The sequence below is a fragment of the Siphateles boraxobius genome, unplaced genomic scaffold (assembly GCF_051911475.1).
Source record: "Siphateles boraxobius isolate OS27281-9 unplaced genomic scaffold, OSU_SipBor_1 12, whole genome shotgun sequence".
NCBI lineage: Eukaryota > Metazoa > Chordata > Actinopteri > Cypriniformes > Leuciscidae > Siphateles > Siphateles boraxobius.
In genome coordinates, this window is record NW_027508722.1 from 3,831,413 (window position 1) to 3,852,500 (window position 21,088).

The 21,088-nt window shown below is 37.5% G+C and overlaps 1 protein-coding gene across 1 annotated transcript in view; it reads right to left on the minus strand.

Annotated features, from left to right (window-relative positions):
* Positions 1 to 21,088, minus strand: part of bckdhb (branched chain keto acid dehydrogenase E1 subunit beta) — an 84,528-nt gene that overhangs the window by 39,386 nt on the left and 24,054 nt on the right. The window contains exons 7-8 of the mRNA XM_077206788.1: positions 20,415 to 20,512; positions 19,087 to 19,197 (exon numbers count right to left, since the gene is read on the minus strand). Coding sequence (XP_077062903.1) covers positions 19,087 to 19,197; positions 20,415 to 20,512 — 209 coding nt within the window. The remainder of the gene's footprint in view (positions 1 to 19,086; positions 19,198 to 20,414; positions 20,513 to 21,088) is intronic.

The window sequence follows — 21,088 nt, forward strand, 5'->3', positions numbered from 1 at the left end:
GGTCTACAGAGTATTAATAACTGCGAAGCCCGACCCAGCAGTTCTCTGAAGTGGGACTGAAATGGACTAATTCAGCAGTCCACTATAATCTGTTGCAGTGGCTGATGGGATCAAAGACACATTAACCCGTTCACTTGTCCATCATAACTCCAACAGACACGGTGAATTCAAGATAAGTGACACACATTAAATTACTCTGAAAGCTGCTGAAATAAATTGGGCCAGTTTCTGGTTGCAGAAGGCAGTCTTGGCTGGAAAAGTCTTCAGTTTTCCATCGTCTCATATGTTCTAATAGGGGAAATACAAAAACACTGAATAATGCCAAGTTAAGCTCCTTTCTATTAAGGACCTGTAGGCTTTACAGATGATGGCACGACATGTCCTTTAAGGGTCAGGTCACCCAATAATGAAAGATCTGTCATCATTTAATCACTCTCATGTCATTCATTTAGAAAATAAAAAGAGTAGTTTGGCAGATTGTTCACGCAGAACGCTCTCTGTGTGAGGAACAGACCTAAATTTAATAATTTCAGGGAATCCTAAAATCATATGTTATCGTTTACTAATAGTGGAAAGTCAAAGCTTGCAGAAGTAAGAATAGGAGATTTGTACGCAAGGCCATTTCCAACGCAAAGAAAAAAATTATGCTTTGGTAAATTATAATTATGACAAAAAATGTTATCTTTTGTCAATCTTGACTTTTTATCTTTTAATTTTGACAGAATTTTTTTTTCTCTTATGTGGCAGAAATGGGTTTCCATAAATCTGAGAGCTATGGTGGAAAGGAGGGTTTTCAGCAAGTGTAAACTTAAATTTTAAAGTCATATTAAAACATCATATGGCTTTGGAACACTACTGCATGAATCATATAAACTGCTTTTGTAATTTTTTAGCTTAACAGTGTCCATCTTTTCTGGGGGTGTGGGAAGATGATTTTCAAAAAAAATAAAAATAATTTATATAATTTTAAAAATACCTTAAATCTCCCTAACACTGAACAAAAGTAGAGTAAAATCATTAATAAAGTGAGTGATATTATATATGTTTTTAAAAAATTACATTATTATGTTGCAAAATTACATCTTATAGCCTGGGGTCTCCAGCATCCTGGGTGTACGTTAAAAATGAAAAGTGCATAATGCTCAATGAATGTTTGAATAAACCAGTCATGAAAACAAGTTATTACCGCCACCACTTAAATGTTCATATTTAACAAATTGAAGAAGAAATAATTATATCATTAAAAATTGATACAAAAACGGCAATTTAAATGCTTATATACAACTATTTGAATATTGATAATTAACCTATTTATGGATTTTGGCTAAATAAAAAAATTTGTAATTTCAATTTCACTTAAGGTGTTAAAATCGAGTTTGCTTCATTACTTTTATTTTCGGAAGTAAAAAGTAATACAAATTTGGACTTAAATGGTTAAATGAAAGAATTGGCCATGTTTTTGTTGAACTAGCCCAGGGGTCGGGAACCTTTTTTGTCCAAAGAGCCATTTTTTCATTTTTGGTTAATGGATTTTTCCAAAAGAGCCACAGTAAAATAGGCTATATATATAATATTATTATTAAAGACGTGCTTTTTTTCAAAAAAAATTTCAACAGCAGTAATTATTTGGTCCATAGACAACTAAAAACAAACAAATATTCAGCAAACAATAAAGTTTCAACATGTATTAATTGTGAAGGGCTTTCACTGTGAGATTGAGTTACCAACTGATGAGCATAAATCCTCTCTGTCTGCGTGTGAGAGAGAGAGAGAGAGAGAGAGAGAGAGAGAGAGAGAGAGAGAGAGAGAGAGAGAGAGAGAGAGAGAGAGAGAGAGAGAGAGAGAGAGAGAGAGAGAGAGAGAGAGAGAGAGAGAGAGAGAGAGAGAGCACACAGTACTTACATCTACTGTATTTACGTGAATACTCGACTTGGCATTTCGATATATTTCTGTTTATTTGGCCGTCTACTATGCTTGTCCGTGTTGCGCTCGGAGCGCACAGCATCCTGCCAGTAGAATTCCGTTCTCTTTCCCGGCTTATCGCGCTTTTAATATTTCTTTTCAATACAAAGCACATCCTGCTCTTTTTTTCTCTCATTCCTTCATGTTTTGTTATTAATTACTTTAAACAGAATCGTCAACTGAAATCTGCATGGATTATCGAAAATACGACACATTTATGTGTCATAAGGGTCTCTGCGGCAAAAGTGAAAGTAACGTTAGCCTACCAGCGGGTGAAATGTTACGAAATGTCTCTGCACAGCAAAGCACCGGTTTCAATAAAATGATATATTAAAGTTTATATAGCCTTCTTTTACATTTTTGCTGCTTTTCGCCATTAGGCCTACCTTAAACAGGCTGCAGCTGCTTGAAGCCCAGTGCAGGAACTGTAGGTTACCACAGAGACGTAAGTGGTTAGTTGATTGCTCTGATGACTCGTGACACTCGCGACCAGCACTGAATACGAACTTTTGCCGGAACAACATGAATATAATTATTATCATAAACTTTTCATTAACTTTGGTAGGGTGTAGGCCTACAAGGGAATTGTAATTGGCTGATTGATGTCTTAATTTTTGTTATCGCTCGTTTGTTGGTAAAGGGTGCGAGACCTCGCGAGCCACATGATTTTTGCCAAAGAGCCAGATGTAGGTTCCCGACCCCTGAACTAGCCCTTTACAAGAAGCACCGTTTTTTTTGATACACAGCTGCTCTAAATGAATAAATCATTCATACAGCAATTCCATCTGGCTTTGAGAAACACACCACTCTAAATCATGAGGTCTTTGAATTAGATCTGCATTAGAGAGCGTGGCTCTTATCAAAAGAGGCTGACAGACTCATGGAGCGTTTCTCTCCAGCAGATGAAAGTCAGTCAGGCTCGCGGCTCCAACACTCTTCCAGTAATCATCACTCTTCCACGTCCAGCACACAAACACACGATTCCTCATCCAAAGTCAAAAAACATGACGTATCCGAGCGGATTCATTATCTTTAGAGAACCGGAGTCATTGCACCAACACAGTCCATGTTTGCTGTGAAATGAGACATGTAATGACGTGCACTTTCATTTGGGGTTCAACAAGTTCAGCCAACAGCGCTCAATCTCCACATGGGATACAGGCAGGAATTCTGTGGTCTCACTTTACAGAGCAAACAATCCCATTAAGACAAGCCAGGTCACTCCTCTATTCATCTGTGTGCGTATCCATCAGGTGTCTCTGCAGATCCACGGGCCTCGGGTCAGCGTGAGCACAGATGATGTACGACCCCAAACCGAACGCATTATATCCTCAAGTAGCCTCCATTGGGAAACTCATTCTCTGAAGCAAAGGGAACAGTTGTACTCCAAACAGCAGAACCCAACACAAACACTCCAAAGGTCCTCCTCTAAAGAAGCAGAAAAACACTTCAGTCTCTTCCTCGCTCCTGAATGCGAGTGTTTATGTGAGCGGTGAAAGCAGGAATTGTGTTTTATTATCTGCTGTGCATTTCACAAACACTGTGACAACGTTTTCACAGGGAGAGGTATGGCCTTGTGTAATTACTAAACTGCAGAAGTGTTCCTGTAGCTCAACGGTCACCAAGGTCAGGGGAAGCAACGTAAACATGGAAAAGATGTACACTTAATGCACTTCAAGTCGCTTCAGTTAGTATCTGCTAAAATGTATAGCAGGGAATATGAAAAAAATCCGTAAATCATTCACTTGTCCGAGTAAAAAAGTAGCTTGTCTGGAAAATATAGGATTTTTGTGTTGTAAATACAATTCATTCTGAAGCAATATTCCCATTTAGTGTGCTATCAGCTTTGACATATTTAAATCTGCATATTTGTGATAATTACCCAGAGGGCATTTTTTTGTACCTTTATAAAAGGTTTTCCCCCCCAATCTTATTAAATTAAGAAATTTTGGAATTCATTATTGTAAACATGAAACTAACAGATGGCTGATTCATTCAAGAATGAGGCAGATGTTTATGAATGTTTATGAAATCCGTCACATATTCAATCGTGGTGGTATTCAGGAAAAAAGCACGCCTGGTCGAGTGATGTTGCTTAACAGTCTCTTGTGTTATAAATATAAAAAAGTTGCTCTCGCATTTTGGTGATTCCCAAGTTATGTTTTTTTTGTTGTTGTTGTTTTTGACATTTTATTAAGTCTACTTGTTCGGTCAGGCAAGTAAAGATCTCCTTCACTCGCCCCTGAAAAAAATCCACTTGTCCCAGACAAACGTCAAGCATTAAATGTCAGGCCTTGTATAGGGTTGTGATTTACATAAATGATACACAAACATAAGAGTTTCCAGTTTTAATTCACACCATTTATGGGTTTCTTTGGGTTTTTTTAATGAAACCAGTACAGAATAGTACAGAAAAGTACAATGGTATCCCTCTTCATTTAGGTTTGACAGGTCTTTGTGATGCATGACTTGTTTTTTGGGGGAAATGGTCTTTGTAGCATGGGAATTAAGGTGTTCACACTGGCGGTAATCTAGTTGCTTCAGGTAGCATACTGTTCTTCAAGTTACTTCAGGTAGCATACTGTTCTTCATCTGCACTCAGTTCATATGCATAACATTTGCTTATGTTACCTTAGCATCCTAGCTAAGATTAGTAACCTTTGAAACTTAGAGGAAAAAGCAGGACAGTCGATGTTTAGGACCACCGCTGAGCCAGAGGAACTCCAGGAAGTCTAACCTTCACGTTAAAAGTAACCTCTTGAGACATTCAGCAACACTGCACAAACACACAGCACATCTAAACATGCATTTAACTATGTGAAAATGCAAGCGCAGTGAACCACAGGGCTCCCGGCACATCTTGATCATGTTAACCAGACGAGGCAGTGCGTTTGCTTTGGAACATCAGCTGTGCTGCTGAGATGGCCAGAGAGCGGAGCAAATCAAAATATCCTTTAAATACAGAGCTGAACCCATATGGAAACAAGACTCCCATTGTAATGAGGACTTGGCTTTTCCGAGGTTTGCTGACCACTGGCCTTCGCACATGGAGGAAAGTGCAATCTCCATTCGCAATGGACCACAGGCTGGGTCACGTCCTGGAAGTCCAGACAAAAGATCACCAATGGATCTGAACCTAGACTGAAGCCTGAGACCTGGCATCACAACCTGTATGTCGAAGACAATACACCACCTCATCACCTTTGTTCTTATGATTTATGGGGACAGACACTTATGATTTATGGGGGTGAAATTTTTCATAAAAGTGAATCTGCTCTGTTAATGGCTTTTCCAAGGTCAAGCATTTGCCAAATATCCATGAAAATTATTATGCACTACCGTTCAAAAGTTTGGGTTCGTATGAAGGTTTTGAAATCTGTATCTTCTGCTCACCAAAGCTGCATTTACTTGATCAAAAATACAGTATAGAAATAGTATTACAATTTTAAAGGACCATTTTGGATTTGAATACATTTTAAAATGCCATTTATTCCTGTGATCAAAGCTGAATTTTCAGCATCATTACTCCTATTTTCGGTGTCATATGATCCTTTAGAAATCATTCTAATATCTGCTTTGCCTCAAGAACATTTATTATTATAAAATCAATAAATAATTGTACATGCAGTTTATCCTTCATGAATTATGATAGTGATACAATTATTTGTTCAAATAATAATTAATAATAAATAACAAAAGTATCTTAGAATTGTCCACAAAACCTCTGCACTATATTCCAAGACTTCTGAGGAAATATGACAAATCTTATTTTAGTATCATTCTCTCATATGTAACATTTCACATATGTAATGTTGGATTAAGACACAAGTGAGAATTTGGAGTCAAATGATGTAAAATCTGGCGTGAATCATGTATCTGAATGCAGATGCATTCAGAGCTTTGGTCGAAGGCAAGATTATCAGCCACTAAAGGTCATGACAAAAAGGCCGAGCTGATGTAAAAAGTAGCGAGGACAAAATTTGACTGTGTTGTCGCCTCGCGTCAGCTGCGTCTGGGACAGAAAGCAGCACTTGAACACACTAAAAGGACTATGGCAAACTACCAACTACGGGAGAGTTCTGCGCCTGCGTGTAAGGAAATATCTGTCTATATCAGCTGGTATCGGTTAGGGCTACCCAATATATCGAAATATTGCAAATGTATATATCGCGATATGCATATCACAACGGCTTGCAATAACTGGGGTCATGAACAAGAGACAAAGAGAAAATCACTCACTGCTCTTGGCTGAATAACTTTTGTAGCTTTAATAAGAATCAGTATACTATATATGAGTGAAAACTAAGCCGTGTTTTAATTTTACATTTGATTATTCAATTTCTGTTGTTAAATGAACCTAATGTAGGCCTACCTGAAACCCTAAACCCCGTGGTTTACACTGATGTAAAAATAACACTTATTTCTACTTCACTTCCAGAAGAATGTGAAACACGCATGTAGGTTATATCATTTATAATATATTTTAATGATAATTTAAGTTTATTTTACACACTTTAAACATTACTGTATCGTATATTGCATTATTTAATGAGTTATCGCATATCACATTTTTCTTCAATAGCCTATCGTGCAGCCGTAGTATCAGTCTATATTCGACATTCAAAACGGGAAACTGAAACAAGGACTGCAGATATCGCTGATCACTTTCTTCATTCAGGCGGCTCATGGAGTTATGAAAATAAACAGCCTTCTGTCTATGCCGACGGACGCTCACCGATGGCCCGACACTGGATGATGGCTGACCGCCGGCTCGGTGTGTCATGGCCCTAACAACTGAAATGTCACTTTGTTCCTCAAACACAGCGATGGCATGACTACATGACGTGGGCTGTGTCCGATATTTCCCCCTATACCCTTAAACAGGGCACTATTTGAGGGAACAGCCATTCGTAGTGGTGTCCGAAACCATAGTGGACGTTATCGAGTGCACTCATTCAATCCCACAATGCACCGCAATAACAAGTGTTCAACCGATGTAGAGAATCCACTGTGAAGCTTGTGCCGAATGAACGCTTGAGCCCGCGTTCAGAGGTGGAAAGTAACGAATTACATTACTCGCGTTACGTAATTGAGTCGTTTTTTTGTGTACTGCTACTTTTTAAGTAGTTTTTAAAATCTGTAATTTTACGTTTACTTAAGTATGTTTTGTTTGAAGTATTGTACTTCGCTACATTTGAAATCATATCCGTTACTGAGTAAAAAATAATACAAGAAAAAAAAAATAGAAAAAAAATAAATAAATCACACTCCGGAAACTACTGCATTGATTGAAGGGCGGGAGAACAAACACGCAAAAAAGGTGACGCAGACCCAGCTGAAGCTGAAAGCGAAGCGCCCTCGAATTTTTATGAAGCGAATTATGGCCAGTATGGAAATACTTTGGATGTAGAAAAAAGTGTGGTTGTCCTCGAGGATAGATATCCAGTTTGCAAAAAATGTGGACAAAAAGTGGCTGCAAAAGGAGGATACATAGGACACCAAACACCATCCCCCTGCAGATAAAGGTATGTCCCGATTATAACGTAAGGCTGAATGATTTACGTGATGCAGAGGGAATCCCGGATTCCAGTCATGAAAATGGAATTTACATAACGCAGATGATGTCACAAAATGATGGATGGATGGATGAATGAATACATGGAAAGTAGAACTGTGCAATAAATCCAATCGCGACATGGTCTGTGAATATTTAAGCGCAAAAATACTGCTATGTAAATATATAACTTGCTTGTTCTGCGGTGTGAAAGAGCTGCTCTACTTTGTCTACTACACACTCAAGCACGCGTGGTGTTTTCAGCGTCTCACAAACAATTTGAATTCACATGATGAATACATGAACATTTCCAGAGCTCCTCTGAAAGAACGCCTAATGAGCATTTTCATCATTTTATTTGAGAAAAACCATTGTCAAATAGGCTTACACTTTGAAACAGGTCTTCACTACAACCCGTCAAAATAAAAGTTTGGTTTAACTGAGAAATTATGACAGAAATATATTACTATTGTAGCCTACACAAATTGTAGGCATACAATAGAATATACTTCTCAAAATAATAATAATAACAACAATAATAATAATACAATTTATTTAAACATTATTTAAGGAGTATATTTTCTGTCCATTGTTTAATTTAGTAAATCTGTTTTTTGCAGCTCTTCCCCAAAAAATTGGAGTAAATCATAAAAATAAACATTAATTTTATGAATAAAATACATTTCATAGGACTATATTATTCTTAAAATTGTATAAATTATTAATGTTAAAAATGAGTTGTTAATCTAATTAATTATCAATTATTGAATTTAATTGATTAGACATGTTCTATTGAAATTTTAAAACAAAAACAAATGGTTTCAAGTTTGTTATAATAAAAGCATTTGTTCAACCCCCAAAAAAACAGTTTTCTTTAATTTAACTGTCATTTTAACTGATGATAATAATAATAATAATAACCATAATTTAATAATACTATTTATTTAATAATTGATTAATACTGTAAACCGTGATATTTTCTGAGACGTTATCATACTGCAAAAATCTCATACCATTACAACCCTACACGGCAGGGGTCTCCAACACGTACCAGTAGCTCGTGGCCTGATTGGAGGTAACTCGTCAAGGGGCCGTTCACATATCGCGTCTTTTGCTCGCTCAAGTTCGTTATTTCAAATGTAGGAAGCTCATAATTGAAGCGACTCATTTTTGTCAGGCGCAGTGAGATGAAAAAATGCATTAGCTACTAAAACTTCTTTGTCATTGTAGAGAGTGCGGTGCATGGTTGCATAGCAACGACAGAAGCCACGGGAAAATCGGACCGAATTTTACTATTAATAATAAAAGATAAGCTAATGTGCATTGTAAACGTCAATAATTTATCTTTTTTGACTCATTCTTTTTATAAAAATGATTAAAAGGCTGAAATATGCAAGGTTTCTTTTTATAAATCTTTTTTGTCAAAACTTTATTTGAACTTGTAGGCTACATACTAGTAGATAACATGTCCAGTACTCCTTTAAAATCTGGCCATCATTTTTAATGTTGTTATTTTAATGTTTATGTAAACAAAAAGTGCATATTAATGCTAATTATATTTGTAATTTGCCGTTTTTCGACATAAAACTTGGTGAATTGATTTTATTGTGTAGTAATAGTACTTTTTGAACAGGATTCTGTGATAACCGTGATCATTTTGGTCACTATAGTCATGAAATGAAATTTCCATGCCATTTCATCTCTAGTTAAGATGCACTATAAAATAAACTATAATTATGTTTTGTTTTTACAGTATAATTACAAATAAATACAAAGTACAATTTTCTTTAAAAAATGTATCTCTGATTCTGTTCTTATCTCTGACATTTAAGGGTGACATATATGGGCCTACAAAAACTCTTTTAGATCCAAAACAGTTTAGATAGTTGTTAATATGAGAGTTATGAGACATTATTTAAGAGATTAAAGTATTGTATTACATGATTAGCTCTCGGCCACTATCTTTTTAAAAAAAGTAGCTCTCAAATGAAAAAAGGTTGGAGACCCCTGCTACACGGGAGATCCCCCCCCACCCACTGACCTCGATCTTAGCGCTGCGTTCGACACTATCGATCATAAAATACTCTTGGATCGACTACAAAACTACACTGGAGTTCAGGAACAGGCATTAAGCTGGTTTAGATCGCACTTATCAGACCGTTATCATTTTGTCTGTTTAAATGGGGAAAAATAACGTCAGTAGACTATGGAGTGCCGCAAGGATCGGTGTTAGGCCCTCTGTTATTCTCAATATACATGCTGCCACTTGGTAATATTATAAGAAAACATGGAATTAATTTCCACTGTTATGCTGATGACACTCAATTATACATCTCATCACGACCAGATGAAAACACTAACTTATCTAAATTGACAGAGTGTCTAAATGATATAAAATGCTGGATGACGTGTAATTTCCTGCTATTAAATTCAGATAAAACGGAGGTATTACTTATTGGTCCAAAAAACTACCCACAAAATCCCTTACAATACAACTTTAAGTTAGAAGGATGTCCTGTTACTTTATCCACTACAGTAAAAGACCTGGGTGTTATACTAGACCGCAACTTGACTTTCGAAAATCATATTTCATATATTACAAGAACAGCCTTTTTCCACCTTAGAAACATTGCTAAGCTACGTAACATGCTATCTGTTTCTGATGCAGAAAAGTTAGTTCATGCATTCATGACCTCGAGACTAGATTACTGTAATGCTTTATTAGCTGGTTGTCCTGCTTCCTCAATAAACAAGCTACAGTTAGTGCAAAATGCAGCCGCTAGAGTTCTTACTAGATCAAGAAAATATGATCATATAACACCAATTTTATCATCTCTACACTGGTTACCTATTAAGTTACGTATCAATTACAAAGTATTCCTACTGACCTATAAAGCCCTAAATGGTTTAGCTCCTGTGTATTTAACAGACCTTCTATCGCCATACAATCCATCGCACTCTTTAAGATCACTAAATTCTAGGCTTCTGGTCATTCCTAGGATATCTAAGTCCACTAAAGGAGGGAGGGCGTTCTCGCATTTAGCTCCTAAACTCTGGAATAGCCTTCCTGATATTGTCCGAGACTCAGACTCGCTGTCCCAGTTTAAAACTAGATTAAAGAGGCATCTCTTTCACCAAGCATTCACTTAATGCTTAACCTTTAATACTACTGCTGAATCAGTTCGAATGCATTAACATTATGAACATCAGCTATGCTAATTATTTCCCGTCTGTCTTTCTGCGGTTATCTCGGGACGCTAGTCCCGAGGTAAATAGCGTTCGTCAGCTCCAGTTTGTATCCAGCCTCTCACGGAGACTTCAGATGCCCCAACACCTGTGAAGAGACGACTCGACGCCTGTGAAGAGACGACTCGACGCCTGTGAAGAGACGACTCAAAGCCGGCGATATGTTATGCCATAAATTAATACATGATTAACTAACTGTATTTTTCTATGTACATTTCCGAAATGCACTTTCTGTAAAGCTGCTTTGAGACAATGTGTATTGTGAAAAGCGCTATACAAATAAATTTGAATTGAATTGAATTGAATTAAGGTTGATGCATGCCATTAGCCTGGGTTCCCCCATGCTGCCTTGCGCGCAACGCGATTTTATTCACGCTGCTAGGCAGTCTGGATTCCATGGACCAGATTTTCGCCTCAGCGAGGGGACCAATCACAGAACGGGGAGGGTGCAGCAAGACGAAGACGACGTCTATGCGACACACCGAAGCAGTTTGTTTATACCTATGGATCCAACACGGCAGGAGACGCGAAGTTACCTTTCGATGCAGCCTTAGATATTGTTCTAAGTAGTTTAGTTAAATCTCTGACCCATCGTCTTCCTCCTCGTCTAATTTCTGTCGCTCTACATACGTCATCTGGTATAACTGAAACGATTGGCTGAGCTACGTACAGGCGCAACTGACAGACATTCGTAGCACCGAATAAACGGCTCGGGGCATTCGTAAACCACGCCTCAAATACGTGAAATGAAAATGGTCTGTGGTTCCCAGACACACGTCTCAATGAGACTCTGTCTTACTTTAGCCAGGCTAGCATGCCATGGAGTTCAAGGTAAATCTTTTCATTACTACTAGAGTTTCCAGTTTGCAAAGTTTCAAATGATTTTTAAACGGCACAAAGCTACAGCAACTTCTGGCGCACTCAGTGTCCATTCACTCACTCGTTTTCATTCACTCCATCAAGTGAAGTATATTAGTGGAGTAATGTAGGGAATGAGGGTATCGGGAGATTGTGAACACAGCCACAGAATACAGTGCATAAGTCATATGGACTACAGGCATGGTGATTTTTTTAAACCATTTCTGGAGCTTGACAGCTGTGGTCTATGGACTATGATCTGTCATTGTATGGAAAATTCTTCATTTTTAGTCTTTGGAGGTTAATAACATCATGAGGGTGAGGCTGAATCTATTCATTTATGGCCAAGGAGGAAAGTCTCATCATAATTTCACTTTTGTTGTAGTTTGTGCTCAATCTAGGACACATTTTATGATATTTAAAACCTGTCCCAGTCAAATAAATGTGAACGAAATGAAGGGAAAAAACACTTTCCACATTATATCATCTAAGCTGCTGGTCTGGCAGGGGCAAACTGGCCATTTTGTTTATCCTTTAAATGAACGTCTATTACATTTGCTGAACAGTTCCAGACACCAGAGGTCAATAAAAAACACACACTGCTTTCAATTTAACTGCAATTTCAGATGATTCCCTGTGTCAACAAGCAACATGCATATATATAGATCTCAGAGTTGTTGATTAGCAGCGCTGCGGATCATCCAGAGAAAGTAACAGGAAACCGAAAACAACATGTTCCAGATACGGTTGTGTCAGTGACCATAGACAGGAGCCGTGTTTCAGACGTGCAGGGCGACTGATGAATATGTATGAGGCAGACTCTGCCAGTTGTGTTTCACTGGAATACTGTGCTGAGGATAAATCTGCTTCTGCGAAGAGACGATCAGGCCGTACCATCAACATTTACATCGGAATAAACAAATAAAGGCACAGAATTTGGCAAATTTTGGATGAATAAATTGAAAGTAGAGCTGTACATGTAACCGTTTAAATCTAAGGATGAAGGTATAAATAATGACAGTTATTGTTAAACATAAGACAAAAACTCAAAACAGTGTGCCATTCCAGAGAAAGACGGAGTGAATGTGAGGAACTTATGCCCCGGTTACACGAAGGGAGCGCAGATATTTCCCAGTGGTTTGGCCTCTCGTTTACACGAAAACCCTGTTTCTATCACAGAAAACGATTATTTCTAAAAACTCCGGCCAAAGTGGAGATTTCGGATAACGCTGGTTATGTGTTGCCGTGTCAACTGGGAGAAACGGGGTTTTAGGTTCTCAAACGTCACATTATGCGCCAGAAAATGCTTAACGTCATGCGAGCGCCCAGTTTGGCATAGTTATGATGGCGCTCAATGGCGTATTTATGAAGGTTGATATAAATGACAACTTTTTTGAAAACGATGTTGTGTGCACGATGTTATTATTGAAAACGGAGAGGGGGAAATATTCGTTTCTCTAAATCCCCGGCTAGAGAGTGTTTGTGTGTGTGTGTGTGTGTCTGTGTGTGTGACTGTCTGTGAGTGTGAGTCTGTGTGAGTGTGTGTGTGTGTGTGTCTGTGTGTTTGTGTGTGTGTCTGAGAGAGAGAGTGTTTGTGTGTGTGTGTGTGTGTGTGTGTCTGTGTGTGACTGTCTGTGAGTGTGAGTGAGTGTGTGTGTGTGTGAGTGTCTGTCTGTGAGTGTGAGTGTCTGTCTGTGAGTGTGAGTGAGTGTGTGTCTGTGAGTGAGTGAGTGTGTGTGTGTGTGTCTGTCTGTGAGAGTGAGTGAGTGAGTGAGTGAGTGAAAGTGTGTGTGTGTGTGTGTGTGTGTGTGTGTGTGTGTGTGTGTGTGTGTGTGTGTGTGTGTGTGTGTGTGTGTGTGTGTGTGTGTGTGTGTGTGAGTCTGTTGTCATCACTAGAAAATGACTCCATTTGCAATCAAAAGAAATTGATTGTTGAGAAGGTTTGGGAAGTTGAGGATGACGAGTGCGAGAGCATGATCAGTCTAGACTTTCGGCAAGCTGAAATTACAGATCCTGGACGTTTCTGAGACGACATACATTTAGTGTGAGCCGTCAGTAAAACTTCAAACAGCACAGGCCGTAAGAGCGCGCTCCATACGACTGCGAAACAGCTTCTACTTCAGCTCGCGACATTCACAACAACTTCAGACCCGGATGAAAAGAAGAAAGAAAGAAAGGACAGGCCAGGGCTCAAGGAGGAAGGAGATCAGGACCAAAGCTTCAGGAATGAAAGAAATAAGACACAATTTCCATTTTTAAAACACTGATTATAATGTGACAGGATTTATGGAGCTCCTCTCTGGCAAAGTTCAGATATCCATTCTCAAGACAGAAACCTCACTCAATACTTTCAATGCACAGCAGATACTTGAAGAAAACAAACTAAACCCACATTTCAAAGTTTTTTTGCATCCAATATTTTGTTAAAATGCCACTGTATAAAAAAAAAGGCCATCATGAAACCTGATTGGTCGCAGCTCAACACAGCTCTATATTAAACATCACATAAGATCGGCGACGTCACACCGCTGTTTAATGCTCCGTGTGGACAGTATTTGTTGTTTTGAATTTAATTTATGCTAAATTACAAAATAAATTAATAGTCATTGCATCCAGGATAATTTTAATAACAGTATTTCACTGTTTTTTTTTTCTTTATTTGTGAAGATTTTGGTGCTTCACTCAAATAACATCACAATGCAAAGTCTTAATGGTGCTACAATTGCCTTGATTTCTTCTTTATGCAAAACAATTTCTCACTTTATCTCTTTGATTTTTGTGGCACAGGCATTTCTTCCTGAGATTTATCCACAAGATCAATCATCATTAATCATAGACTAGCAAAAAATGAAATCACAATCCAAAAGGCTCTGGAGATCGTCCAGTGATTTCTAAAGCTTGTGAAGAGTCCTAAAGTTAAAACTGAAACTCTTCTTGGGACATCTAGTGGGGTTAATGGGTATCGGTGTCATATACTAATGTTCAAAGGTAAGATTTGTTTTATATAAAGAAATTAATACTTGTATTCTGCAAAGATGCATTAAACTGCTCAAAAGAGAGAGTAAAGACAATGATATAATTACAAAAGAATTCAGTTTCAAATAAATTCTGTTCTTTTGAACTTTCTATTCATCAAAGAACCCAGCAAAAAATTAGCAGCACAACTGTTCAACATTTATAATAATAATAAAAAAAAATTAAGCACCAAATCAGCATTTTAGATTAATTTATGAAGGATCATGTGACACGGAAGACTGGAGTTATTATGCTGAAAATTCAGCTTTGCCATCACTGGAATAATTTACAATATGTATTATTATATTATTTAAAAGAATTTAAGAGCTTGTAAACACCCACAAACTTATGAACGGTAGGTAACACTCAAATAAGGATTTTCCTGCATGTTTATTGTAGTTAAACCATGACTGTCATATATGACCATTTTAATGTATTCCCGCCAAAGACAGCGTTACACACCACTGCTGTAATACACACACATTAATACTTAATTATAATTCACATAATTATGTAGTAATATCTTTAAAGGGGTGGTTGATTACTGATTTCAACTTTAGTGTGTAATGTTGCTGTTTGAGCATAAACAACATCTGCAAAGTTACAGCGCTCAAAGTTCAGAGCAAAGGGAGATATTTGCTTTTAAAGAAAGGATTTTGCTTTTTAAGGACTAAAACAAACGGCTGGTAGGAACTACATGACAATCCTCCCGGGTTAGTGACATCATCAACCCTAAAATTTACATAAACCCCGCCACCGGAAATGATTTATAGATTATCAAGACCGAATATGCTAATCAATGACTAGAAGATAACTACACATAAGCTACATAAATTCATCAACTAACCATTCAGAAATGTCCTGTTGCTTCTACATGTTGTCACTTCCTCTTCCCCGGTTTGAACATAAAAGGCTAAACGTTTTCAGTGTGTGTCTCTTGAAGCTCCGCCCCCTGTGCCAGGAGCAGCAGCTCATTTGCATTTAAAGGGACAGACACAAAAACGGTGCGTTTTTGTTCACTCTCAAAACTTGACAATTTTAATATGCTGCATAAAAATATCTATGGGGTATTTTGAGCTAAAACTTCACATACACACTCTGGGGACATCAGAGACGTATTTTACATCTTGTAAAAAGGGTATTATACCACCCCTTTAATGCTATCTTAAATGCAATGTCATAATTTGCTCCAAAGATTCTCTTTTGCTCATGCTTAATTCACCTTTAGTGAATTAAGCATATTCAGCTTTTCAGTAAATTGACAGGACTGTCAAACACCAGAATGACACAGAAAGACAAAATATCATAACATTGGCCTGTATATGTGCCACATTTCAATTCTTCATGTAAACATACAAACACTGTGAATAAGATAAAAAAAACGAAAAACAAATTCTGCACCACTTTCATCCTCACACAGAGACATTACACATACATATCCAAGTCAAATGAACAAACATGGTGCAAAACAAGCTTTGTTTTGTGGCTTTTCACTTTTTATAAGTGCATTTTACATTGATCATAAACCCTCAAATATTGGCCTGTGTTTTACGTCTCGCTTTATTTACTGGAATAGTCAATGCGTTCATCTGTTGTTCCCACAACAACAACAAACACATTGAGCATTCAGAGATCTGCATGTTTGTTTGCTTCTTTCAGTGAAGCTTGATGCACATCTGGATTCAAAATGTTTCTGCTCTGCGCTTTGATATTGATTATTATTGAAGTTGAAATAGAAGACATCTGCATTTTCTTGGGACATGAACAAACCATGCTCTTCAATTGCTTCAGTTGTTCCATTTTATTGCAAATTGTTTAATTACAAAGTCACTCTCTACACTGCTACCAAATAATGGCACACCATTTACCGCGCTGCCAAAAGCACTGAACGCTTGACATATGAATGTCTCGACAGTAAATACCATTTGGTTTGCTAATGTAATGTAATGCAAAGACAGCAACAAAGCTGACTTTTAAACAAAGTTTGTACGGTTTGAAATAAAACAGCAGCTTTTGTGTGACTGTGTTTGTAAGCAGATCATGTCTACAGTTAATGTGATGAAGAAATACACCAGAAAAGTGAAGATTATGCAGCATTTGAGACATGCAGACACTCGATTTGATAGTGAATCTAATGCAATCCTCGTGTGCTACATCCAAACACTGTTACAGCACGTATGTGGAGCGAATAAAGGAGGTAAGGTACAAATTGATAAGGGAAAGTCCCAACAAAAAAAGATTGTCCCATGCGGTTTCTGAACAGAACGGTGTACAGTGTGTAGTGCTTTACTGTAAACACACTATTGAGTTTCATGGAGGCAGTTTAATGGGTTTAATGTTTATTTAAGAAGCTGCTTTCCAACAAACAGCCCATGAGGATCTACATCCTCCTGATCACACTGCCAAAACAATAATCTACTGCAAAGATTCAATAAGACACGCTACTCTATTACACTGCTCCTGCCAGAACAATTACTTTTTAGATCAGTTCTATTTGAGAGATTATCATACAATGCAAAGCACCAGCATAAAGCAATATTGCAACTCTAATTTGATAGATATTTTCTCATGACTAGGGTTGGGAATCACAGGGTGCCTCACGATACGATACATGGCTCACAGTACCGATAATAACATGATACAGCAATTCTGCGATAATCGATATATTTCTAGACAAATCTATAATGATACATAGCGATATATGTATAAAAACAACATGAGCCTGTGATAAGGTTAAGTGTAGGGTTTCTCTCTTTATTAAAGTCCAAACTTTTAGAAAACAGCACAAAAAGTTTTTCAGTCTGCAAATTAAAGTAAATTAAAGTAAATTAAACACTGTGCTTAAATTTTAAACTAAAAGTGTGCAAACTGACACATTTTCCTGCTTATCAACTTTTTTTATTAACCTGGTAAATTTCAAAATTGACCAACCTCTTAGATTTAAACCTGGGAACATGTCAGTGTTTACCAGCGTCCTTAAAATAAACTTGGGAATAGTTCAAATTGTAAAAATGTGACGACATCAGCATTTCCCGCTGGCATTTTGAGCGCTGTTGAGCAGATTCTTAAACACCTCTGATTGGCCACTATGTTCACATGCTCAACATATATGTCTGTGACTAGCCTAAGAAAAAGAGGATTTTAACGGGATGTCGGACAGCAGGGAGAGCAAAGTAATAAATGCCCAAACCCTGTTTAAGTTCAAATCTGGATGAACTTCGGCTTTTATACCACTGATGGGACAAACATGTTGAAAATAGACATCTTTGACGCTCTACACCGAGTGCTTACACAGATACACAAGTGAGTGTTTGAAAGCAGGCGTCTTTCAGTGGATCCGTTTATCAGTGGATCCGTCTATCAGTGGATATATTAGGGATCCGCTAAGACAATCCTGCTTTCAAACGCCCACCCCTATATGACAATACAGGTTGGTGATAGGCCTATCAATTTTAAACACTAGTTTGTAGGAGCTGTTTGGTCATTTTTAACCAAGTTGTTTTTTTTTACTTCATCGGAAATGGTACGAAACTTGGTAAAGGTTTTGGAACTGGCTATGTGGACACAAAAAATCATGGACTGAACATATTTCGAAAAGGTTAAATGGTCCTAAAAAAAGGGACTCTTGTATTGTTAGCGGTCAAAAATGAGCGTATTGGAAACTATAGGGAAACAAATTACATCTAGTGGAAACTTTTGGTACTGCGCTCAAACAAAATCTCGCTGAACACTAATTTGTTTAGACATCAACCTCAAATTCGGAACACAACATGTGGAGATTTCTGGCTTTGATTTTCTCAGTTTTGGAGTAAAACATTTTTTGAAAAATATATATTTCATAGAAAATGTAAAACTAGTATTATGCATTTTTTATATTAATAAATGTAACCTTTGATAATTTGTTTTACTTTTTAAACTTTTTAATAATAAATTGGCAATAATCTGTTATATAATTGTCTTCTTTAAAAAGAGACCAAACTTTAGTCTGTGCATTCAAGCTTTACCAGGGTTTAAGTTAGACATTTTATTTTCAGGTCTATGCAAAAAAGTGATTAACAGGCAATAAATGGATCATAACTATAATTTAGTAGCATAAAATCCCCTAAAAATACAAAATATAAAATAAAAACCATTATCAAACTAAAATAAAGTGCATTCATTTAATTGAAAAAAACAACAACTCATTATTAGTTGAATGTCTTGCCCTACATAGAGTATAAATAGGAATGATACTTCTAAGGTACTTTTTTGTCCTTTTTAAAGGTCAAAAGTCTGAATAACCTTTCCCTTTCATTGTTTAGAAAACAGCAGCTTCCGGAAAATATATCCTCCAGTGCTTCATGAAAAAAGGTCATACAGCTTGTATGGTAAACAAATGACAATTTTTCATTTGGGGTAAACCATCCCATTAAGAGGAAATAACTCGTCAAATGTGTGCATTCACATCGTACCTTGCAAATGGTCTCTTTGTCCCAAGGCAAAATGGTCTGAAGGTCGATGAGCTCACAGGAGACACCCAGCTTTTCCTGTGCCATGGCAGCCACTTCCCTCATCACATGTACCTGTAACCCAAAGGTCAAAGGTTAACTTGCAGTTTACGCTAAAGACTAAGTTCTGACAGTAGTTTATTTTGTTGGCTGCTGTTTCAGAGCCTCTCTAGCCAATGTTGAGGTTATGTTTTTGTTCATACGGCAACAGCTAATAATATTTAATTGACCCTTCGCTAAGCCACGCCCGAAAACCGCCACTGGCCAATCATGTCTTAGCAACCGTAACTAGGCGCGGGAGGTCTGGCAAGCTTTCGAGCGAGGGAAGCATGCTGAAGTGTTGTGTGTATGGATCGTGCAAATCTGATACCCGGTATCCTAAAAGTTTGGACGGGGGAGTGGAATTTTTTCCTTCCCGAAAATCTAAAAGCCAAGGGGAGAAATGATGTGCGTGGATCAGCAGTGTGGGAGACCGCATTCACAACTACATGTCCACAGGATTAACTAAAACACTCATTGCTTGGAAATAATGACGGTTCTTTGTTCATAACGCATATATTTTAACGTAAAATAAGACGATTAAAGACAAGACGGAGGCTCACTGACATTAAAATATATTTCAGCATTTTGTTAATCGACGGCCTACTACCCCTGACTGAGTAACTTTAACCCAATCCGATCGCGGCTCTCCCGGTGTAAGTGTTATTCCACAAGATTTATGGATAAACTGTTTGATTTATAATTATTAGATTATTTTCACATTTCACTTAACCTGGTGTGCACAAACATAGCTGTTCCTCAATGTGTGTGTTTCTCATTTGAATGGTCAGCGTATGAGACAGCCGCTGAGACTATAAGCTTTAGCTTAAATTTTTATGAAATTATTCTCTAATTGGTTGCATATGACGTGGATAAATCCCTCGAATGAAGGGAAAGACTGACACCAGTGCATACACACTGTAATAGACGTGCCAGGCGCGAAAGCTTGACAGGCGTAGCAACAGTAACTAGGGAGGGCGGGGCTTAGCGAAGGGTCAATTAATCTCCCAGTCCTAGTTTGTGCTGCTCATGTATATAGTCTCGGTGGGATGAATGAAAAGAAAACAGAACAGTACTATCGTCCATTAGAAACAAGCCTTGGAAGTACTCTGCACTTCTTCATGAGGAGCATCAGTCATTCAGCAGGATAAGCCTGTGGAGAGTCTGAGCTGAGCTTCCGGACACCCAGAGAGCTTTTCAAATCATGATCTGATGGTGTCGTTGATGTATCTGATAAGTTCTTACAAACGTACCTGTGTTCCCCAGGCCACCAGCGTGAGATCGCTGCCCTCCTGCAGGACCTCGGCCTGGGAGAGCGGGATGCGATAGGCTTCTGTGGGAACCTGCTCCACTGCAGAACACAACCACAGATTACACATCACCTCAGAAAGTCACACATTCACCCTGTAAAGCCTGACATATGGAAATCGTTTATTGAACTTTTAGACAAAATGGATAATAAAAATCGGAAGAAGAGAAAAACGCATGTGTGTTTTTTTGTTTAGTATCATATTTGATACATCAGGCTTTAATGGCTCATATAGTAGGATACAGTGAGAATATTGTGATCATACTAGAGGAAAAACATCCGTTTAATTCAGAGGCCCAAACTGAGCAAAAATATGAAATTTGGAACAGATGCTTATATTTATACCGCCAAAAAAAAAAAGAAATTCTGATAGCTTCTAATATAAATCAATAAGATATTGTTGATGTATGAATAACCAAGTAAACCTAAGTTACTTTAGTCCAGTAAGTGTTCATTTTGAAATATTACTAACATTATAATAGTTATTCATACGTTTAATTTTTTTATTAAATTAGTAAAGATTTCAGAGCAAAAAGACTCGTAAAACATGAGCTGAAGGTTGACGTTTTTACAATTATACTAAAGCGCTTTTTATTTGCTAAAAAAGTATGAAATATC